Source organism: Scyliorhinus torazame, chromosome 22 (genome assembly GCF_047496885.1).
Source record: "Scyliorhinus torazame isolate Kashiwa2021f chromosome 22, sScyTor2.1, whole genome shotgun sequence".
NCBI lineage: Eukaryota > Metazoa > Chordata > Chondrichthyes > Carcharhiniformes > Scyliorhinidae > Scyliorhinus > Scyliorhinus torazame.
The window spans coordinates 14363152-14371946 of NC_092728.1; the positions used below are offsets into that span (position 1 = coordinate 14363152).

The following is an 8795-nucleotide window of genomic DNA, read 5'->3' on the forward strand; positions in this document are numbered from 1 at the left end:
ACAATCGATTAGGACCCTTGTAAAAGGTTCCTCAAATGCTGGAATGGGTATTAAGGGCGCTGGTTTTATCACTGCTTGAGGTTTCCCTATCACTTGACATGTGTAACATGATTGACAAAATTTAACTACTACTTTATGTAGTCCAGGCCAATAAAATGTTTCTGGATTTTAGCTTGAGTTTTCCTTATTCCCAAATGACCTCCCACTGGTACCTCATGTGCAACTCGCAACACCTCCTTTCTATACCCTACCGACAATACTACTTGATGAACTTCTGCCCACTTTTCATTCGCCTGCACATGTACAGGTCTCCATTTTCTCATCAAGACATCATTTTTACGATAATAACACTCTGGTATACTCTCAGATTCCTCTTCCGTATATGCTGTCTGATATATCCATTTTATTTCTCCATCTTTCTGTTGTAACTCTGCCAATTTTCCTGAACTAAAAATATTGGCCTCATCCTCCACCTGTTCTTGTTCTTTTTCAACCATCTGATCAAATATCATTTCTGATAATTGCACTTCAACTTCATCTTCACTCTTTGATTTCTCCTCTTGTCTTAACCTGTGACTTTGCGACCTTGTTACTACACAATCTGGAAAAATCCCAGGATATGCGTCCTTCAACACTTCAGTTGACTGATTTTCCAATGGCTCCCACCTGCAATTCAGCTATATCATTACCAAAGATAAACTGTATTCCTGGACAAGATAGTTTATCTATTACTCCTACTACCACCACCACTCTTCACTGGACTTTCCAACCTTACCTTATATAATGGAACGCTACTCCTCTCACCCTGAATTCCACATATCACCACCTTTCCTGGCAACATTCTTCCCAAACTACATAATTCCTCCTCTCTTACCATTAAAGATTGACTATCCCCTGTATCTCTTAAAATTGTGACTTGTTTACCTGCTCCTCCTGATACACATGAGTAAACTTTACCCACACAAGTAAATTCTGGAAAGACATCTGGCACCTTCTTAACAATTACTTCTTGAACAGGCTGTACAATCGTTTGCACCTCCTTCGCTTCCCTTGGGCTTTCCTTTACCACTCTAACAAACCCCACTGTCTTATTCTGTTTTACCACATCAGCCTTCCCAGAGCTTTTCTTCAACCACCAACACTGTGACTTTACATGGCCTAGTTTATTAGTGAAAACATCTGAAACTTTTCATTTCTTTTCCACCCTCCTGGATTTCTTTTTTAATCTGAGGTACACTCTCCTTATTATCTCCCATCAGATCACCTTTACCTTTACCACTTGAGTATTTCTCATGTCCCCAGTTTCTATCCCTCATTGGCTGAAACTGATGTTGGAAACCAATCTTTGATTTATGAACTAATTCATAATCATCTGCCATGTCCGCTGCTAATCTCGCAGTTTTAACCCTCTGCTCTTCCACATGAGTTCTCACTACATCAGGAATTGAATTTTTAAACTCCTCCAAAAGTATAATTTCTCTGAGAGCTTCATACGTTTGGTCTATTTTCAAAGCCCTTATCCACCTATCAAAATTACTCTGTTTGAGCCTTTCAAACTCCATGTATGTTTGACCAAATTCTTTCCTTAACTTTCTGAACCTTTGTCTGTAAGCTTCAGGCACTAGCTCATATGTACTTAAGATGGATTTCTTCACCTCCTCATACGTTCCAGATACCTCCTCCGGTAGCGATGCAAATACTTCACTAGCTCTACCTACCAGCTTTGTTTGAATCAGTAACACCCACATGTCCTGTGGCCATTTCATTTGTTTAGCTACCTTCTCAAATGAAATGGAAAATGGCTTCCACTTCCTTCTCGTCAAACCTTGGCAATTTCAACTGATTGCCATGTTTCATGGCCATTTTCTGAAGTTCAAACTCCCTCTCTTTATCTTTTTCCCTGATCTGTATCTCCCTTTCTTTGTCTTTTTGTTCTGCTAGGGCTATTCTTTCTTTTCTCCTTTTTTCTCTCTCCTTTTCTTTTTCCTCTCTCTCTCTTTCTCGTATGCCAGCCGCTTTAATTCTTTCTCATGTTCCATTTGTTTAATTGGCAACTGAATTTTTGCCATTTCCAATGAGTCAAACTCTATCTCAGGCAACTTTAAATGCTTAACCACCGCCATAATTACCTCATCTTTTCACATTTTGTCAGGTAATGTTAACTGCAATGTTCTTGCCAAATCTAACCGTCTGCTTTTAGTCTCTGTCCGTAAAGTACTACGTGTGACATTCTCCACCCCCAAAAACTTCTGAGCCTCTGAAAGAGCCATTGTTCACAACACTCTCCCCACTTAAACTAAAATACCACACCGGAAAAGCAACAATCCTTCACTGTCTTTAAGTTCACAAAAGCCAATCCAATAGATAGACTTTTATCCCCCTCGAGCCCCCAATTGTTATGGGAGACACGTTTTCAGAACCCCAAAATGTATCATGGAGTTCAACCAACCTCTCCCTTTAATGTATTTGTTGCTTTTCCGAGCACACGGCTTGTTCCCTAGGTGTGGGATTACAATTTTGGACACGTGGGTTTTTAAACACAAAACAATGTTTATTCCATCTTAAATAAGCATTGGATCTCTTAACACCCCTTACTTCAAAGATAACTCGAAGGCCTTTTCTGCATCCAAGGAGACGATCACCTCTGGTATTCTCTCCCCGGGGAGGGCGGACATTATTACATTCAGCAGCCGCCTGATGTTCGCAATGAGTTGCCTACCCTTGGCAAAGCCCGTTTGGTCCTCTTCGACCACCTCTGGTATGCAACTTTCCAGCCTTTTAGCGAAGACCTTTGTGAATATTTTCACATCTACATTCAGCAGCAAAATGGGTCTATATGATCCATATTCTGTTGGGTCTTTGACTTTTCTTGAATTGTGGCCTGCGCTAGTGTAGGAGACAAAGTGCCCCGTGCCAGTGGATCTGCAAACATGTCCCTTAGGCGTGGGCCTTCATGTGGGGAGCTGGGCTCGGCCCGTCTCCAACCTCACATCCATGTAGTGTGGAGCGTGGTCGGAGATGACGATCGTGGAGTACTCCGCTCCTGTGGTTCCTGGAAGCACTGATCTCCCCACTGCAAAGCAGTCGATGCGGGTGTACGCCCCGTGGAATGAGAAGAACGAGAATTAATTTTCTCCCAGGTGCAGGAACCTCCATGGGTCCACCGCCCCCATCTGCTCTATAAATGCTCCCAATTCCCTAGCCATATCTGTCTTTTTCTGGAGTTCGATTGGTCGTTCAGTGGGTCCTGCATGCAGTTAAAGTCGCCCCCCCATGGAGATAGAGGAGGGTCTGTGGGCTGATGCCCTGAGTAGGGTTAATTCTTCCTCCTCTTGCGCCAGGCTCAGCCTAATACAGTTCAAAGTTACTCACAGAGCGCATATGACAGGGGCGAGGCTGAGTAGGTTCTTTGGAATGGAGGACAGATGTGGGAGGTGCTCGGGGAGCCCGGCAAATCACGTCCATATGTTCTGGTCGTGCCCGGCACTGGATGGGTTTTGGAGGGGTTTCGCGAGGACTATGTCCAAGGTGGTGAAATTCCAGGTCAAGCCAAGTTGGGGGCTAGCACTATTTGGGGTATCGGACGAGCCGGGAGTGCAGGAGGCGAAAGAGGCCGGCATTCTGGCCTTTGCGTCCCTGGTAGCCCGGCGGAGGATTTTGCTACTCTGGAAGGATGCGAAGCCTGGATCAATGACATGGCAGGGTTCATCAAACTGGAGAGGATAAAGTTTGCCTTGCGAGGGTCTGTGCAGGGGGTTCTCCAGGTGGTGGCAACCGTTCCTAGACTATCTCGCGGAGCGTTAGGAAGAGGTCAGCAGCAGCAGCAGCCCAGAGGGAGGGGGGGGGGGCGTTTGGGTGGGTGGGGGGGCTTCCCTATTGGGGCTTTTAAATGTCATATGGGGGGTTATTGTACATGGGGGAAATCCAATGTATAATTTTTGATTGTTGTGTTCTTGTTTCTGTTTTTTTCTTTTTGTTGGGGGGGCGGGTGGTTTGTTGAAAATCTGTTGAAAAATTTTAATAAATTTATTTTTAAAAATAAAAAAAAAGTCGCCCCCCCCCCCCATGATCAGCTGGTGTGCGTCAATATCAGGGATTTCCGCCATGGCCCTTTTCATAAATTCTGTGTCGGCCCAGTTGGGAGCGTAGACATTTACCAGAACCATCGGTGCCCCTTCCAGGACTATGGGTCCGTTACCGTCCCGGCCTCTGTAAATCCCGTTCTCTTGCTGATCAGTATGGCTACTCCCCTGGCCCCCGTCCTGTCGCATGAATGGTACATCTGACCCATCCAGCTCTTCCTCAGTCGGTCCTTCTCCCTCAGGTGTGTCTCCTGTAGGTAGATTATGTCTGCTTTTAGGCTCCTCGGGTGGGCGAAGGCCCTGGATCTTTTCACCTCTCTCTCACCGGTTTCACAGATCATAGAATTTACAGTGCAGAAGGAGGCCATTCGGCCCGTCGAGTCTGCACTGGTCCTTGGCAAGAGCACCCCACCCAAGCCCACACCTCCATCCTATCCCCGTAACCCCCACCTACCCTTATTTGGACACTAGGGGCAATTCAGCATGACCAATCCATCTAACCCTCACATCTTTGGACTGTGGGAGGAAACCGGAGCACCAGGGGTGGGACAGCAGAAATGGAAAAGTATTTTTTAAAGCAAAACAATGTTTATTCTATGAACTTAAGTTAACCTTTTTAAAACATACAGTGAACATCTTAGCAACCATCAATTCAAATACAACCCCCAAAGAATACAACACTAAGTAATGCTTTAATCTTTCCTTTTAACATCCATAAGGCTTAAAAACAAAACCTTTAACAGAAGCACATCAGGTTAAAGTCACTACTGAGAGCAGTTATAATTCTGAATTCACCAAATGATCAAGAGATAGTCTTTTCATGGCAGAGAGATCAACAGTACACCCGCTCTGTCTGGCTTCAGCTCCAACACTGAAAACGAAACTAAAACACATCCTGCAACAAACAGCCTAAAACAAAAGTAAAAAGCTGACAGACAGCCCAGCTCCACCCACTCTCTGACATCACTGCAGTAATATGAGCAGCCAAACATTTATTAAAACGACATTCTCATGACACAAGAAAGAAAGGAATGGTAAAAGACTGTTCAAATGACATGGGATGAAAACAAATGGGTGGAGGTGGGGTAGAGCTGATCATCTGAAGTTGTTGAATTCGATGTTCAGGCCGGAAGGCTGTAGCGTGCCTAACCGGAAGATGAGATGTTGTTCCTCCAGTTTGCGTTGAGCTTCACTGGAACATTGCAGCAGGCCAAGGACGGACATGTGGGCATGGGAGCAGGGTCTTGTGTTAAAATGGTAAGCCACGGGAAGGTCAGAGATGTTCATGAGGTTGATTCCGCGAATGGGGGTATTTTGTTCAGAGGAGAGGTCGAGTAGGCCGGGGCCTGGGCGCATTGGGAGTTTAGGAGAATGAGAGGCGGCCTTATTGAGACAGAGAGGATTCTGGGTGGGATTGACGGGGTCGTTGCTGAGGGGATGTTTCCTCTGGTGGGAGAGTCTGGGACCAGAGGGCCGAATCCCAGAGTCAGGAATTTGAGACAGAGATGAGGAGGAATTTCTTCCCTCAGAGGGGAGTGAATCCGTGGAATTCTTTACCGCAGAGAGCTGTGGAGGCCGGGTTGTTAAGTATGTTCAAGGCCGAGAGAGGCAGATTTTTTTTAAATTTAGAGGACCCAATTCATTTTTCTCCAATTAAGGGGCAATTTAGCGCGTTCAACCCACCTATGCTGCGCATCTTTGGGTTGTGGGGGCGAAACCCACGCAGACACGGGGAGAATGTACAAACTCCACACGGACAGTGACCCAGAGCCGGGATTGAACCTGGGACCTCGGCGCCGTGAGGCAGCAGTGCTAACCACTGTGCCGCCGTGTTACCCAGAGACAGATTTTTAGTCAGTGAGGGGATCAAGGGTTACGGGGATAAGGCAGGAAAGTGGGACTTGACGATTATCACATCAGATATTCAGGGCAGCGCGGTAACACAGTGGTTAGCACTGTTGCTTCACAGCGCCTGGGTCCCAGGTTCGATTCCCGGCTTGGGTCACTGACTGTGCGGAGTCTGCACGTTCTCCCCGTGTCTGCGTGGGTTTCCTCCGGGTGCTCCGGTTTCCTCCCACAAGTCCCGAAAGATGAGCTTGTTGGGTGAATTGGACATTCTGAATTCCCCCTCTGTGACCCGAACAGGCGCCGTAATGTGGCGACGAGGGGATTTTCACAGTAACTTCATTGCAGTGTTAATGTAAGCCTACTTGTGACAATAAAGATTATTATTATTAGATCAGTCCTGAGTGTGAGTGTGGATGTGTGACTGTGTGTGAGTGTGTGTGCATGAATGACTGTAAGTGTATGTATGTGTGAGTGCGTGTGTGTGTGTGTGTGTGTGTGTGAGTGTAACTGTGAGTGTGCTTGCGTGAGTGAACGGGAGTGTATGCGTGTGAGTGTAAGTGTGTGTGAGTGAGTGTGTATTAGTGAGTGTGTGCATGAGTATGTGTGCGAGTGAGTGTAAGCATGTGTGAGTAAGTGTGTGTGAGTGTGTGCGCTGAGTGTGAGTGCTTGTTTGTGCATGTGTGTGCGTGTCAGTGTTTGTGAGTAGGTGTGCAAATGAGTGTAAGTGTGTGTGTTTGTGAGTGAGCGCGTGTGAGTGTGTGGGCATGACGGAGTGTGAATGAGTGTGAGTGATGCTGAGTGACTGAGTGAGTGCGAGTGAGCGAGTGTGAGTGAGTGATGCTGAGCATGTGAGTGTGTGTGTGAGTGTGTGCGTGTGACTGAGTGAGTGTGAGCGTGTGTGAGCGAGTGTGAGTGTGAGTGAGTGATGCTGAGTATGTGAGCGTGAGTGCGTGTGTATGACTGAGTGAGTGAGTGTGAGTAAGTGTGAGCGAGTGTGAGTGTGAACCGTCTCCAGTGCTGTCTCATTCCCTGTGAGGACTCGGAGAGTGCAGCTGCAGTAAGAGCTGTGGGAGGATATATTTTTTTGCTCTGTCTCCCTGTGGATGTAGAAGGATCCATTTTCCCTTCAGTGGGGAGAGAGGGTTTTGCCGATGTTCCTGCCACTGGTTTGAACCAATTGCATAGCGACCTGCAGAGACTGAGTCAGTGAGGTGATTATTCAGCAGGATAAGCAGTCAGGTGGAGACGGTGAAGCTGAAATATTCTCCCTCCTGAGAGAGAGAGAAATCAAAGACAGGGAGCAGGGATAATTATCTATCAGTCTATTCACATCTTGGGGAGTATGAATGAAGGGGCAGCGATTGATAGAGGAGAACGCATTTAGAATGAGCCTCTCTACAAGGATGCTGACGATGTGCTGACCCTGCAGTGAGCTGATGCAGTGACTCTGCAATTGGATTGCGTTCAGTTCTGCTCAGAGTCAGGGCCGTGTCTCCTGCAGTATCTGCCTGACGTTTAGTGTTCCTCTCCCCCTCTCTCCATCTCTCTCTCCCCTCCCTCTCTCTTCCCTATCTCTCTCTGACACTCTCTCTATCTCTCTCTCCCCTCCCTCTCTCCTTCCCTATCTCTCTCTCTCTGACACTCTCTCTATCTCTCCATCTCTCCCTCCCCTCCCTCTCTCCTTCCCCCCTCCCCCCATCTCTCTCTGACACCCCCTTCTATCTCTTCCTCTCTCTCTTCCCCTTCCCTCTCTCCAACGCCTCCTCTATCTCTCCCATTCTCTCTCTCTCCTGCCCACTCTCTCTCTGCAACGCCCCCCCCCCCTCTCTCCTCCTCTCTCCCCTTCCCTCTCTCGCTGTCTACCTGAGCGATCCGCTCCGCCCGTGACCCCTGACCCCGGCCTGCGACGTCAACATGAACTACCTGAGGCGCCGTTTGTCCGACAGCAACTTCATGGCCAACCTGCCCAATGGCTACATGACCGACCTCCAGAGGCCGGACCCTCCGCAGCCCCCTCCCTCGATGGTGATAGGGCAGACCGCCCCTCCCCCAGTCACCCCTTCCTCAGCTGGAGGTGGCTTCTTTTCCTCCATTTCTAATGCCGTGAAGCAGACAACGGCCGCATTCAGTGACCAGGTCACCGGCACTCCGCCCAAGGTCAAGACTCTCCTGGTCATCGATGAGCCACACACCGATTGGTGAGTTACTAACGCGGAGGCCCCATAACCTCCCCACTCCCCATCACCCTCCTCTTCGCCTCACGGTCCCGCCCTCTCTCCCTCCCACCCTCTTTCCCTCCCTTCCTCTCTCCATCTCACCCTCTCCTACAATTGGTCCCGCCCTCTTTCCCTCCCACCCTCTTTCCCTCCCTCCCCCCTCCGTCCCTGCCTCCCCCCCTGCCTCCCTCCATCTCACTCTCCCATTCTCCTCGGTCCCGCCCTCTCTCCCTCCCTCTTCCTCCCTCCCTCTCCCACCCACCTCCTCTCTCTCCCCCTACCCAATCTCCCCCTCCCTCCCCCTCCATCCCCGCTCCCTCCCTCTCTCTCACTTCCTACCCTAGGCCACCTCATTCTCTCCCTCCTCTTGGTTCAGCCCTCTCCTCCTCCCACTCCCTCCCCCCTCCTTCTCCCTCCCTCCCTATCCCCCTCCCTTTCACCCCCCCATGCCCCCGTCCCTTCCTCTCTCATTCCCTCCCTTCCCCGCTCTTTCTTTTCCTCCCTCTCTCTCTCTCTCTCCCTCCTTCCCGTTCTCCTACCCTCACCATCCCTCTCCCTCTCCCTCCCTCTCTCCTTCCCTCCATCTCTCCCCTCTTCTTGTTTCCTTTCACTCTGTCCCTCGTCCCTCACCCTCCTTCCCTCTCTCCCT

The 8795-nt window shown here is 48.8% G+C and overlaps 1 protein-coding gene across 1 annotated transcript in view; it reads left to right on the forward strand.

Annotated features, from left to right (window-relative positions):
• Nucleotides 1-7028: 7028 nt before the first annotated feature.
• LOC140399437 (synapsin-2-like) overlaps nt 7029-8795 on the forward strand; it is a 74789-nt gene continuing 73022 nt past the window's right edge. The window contains exon 1 of the mRNA XM_072489014.1: nt 7029-8128. Coding sequence (XP_072345115.1) covers nt 7845-8128 — 284 coding nt within the window. The 5' untranslated portion in view covers nt 7029-7844. The remainder of the gene's footprint in view (nt 8129-8795) is intronic.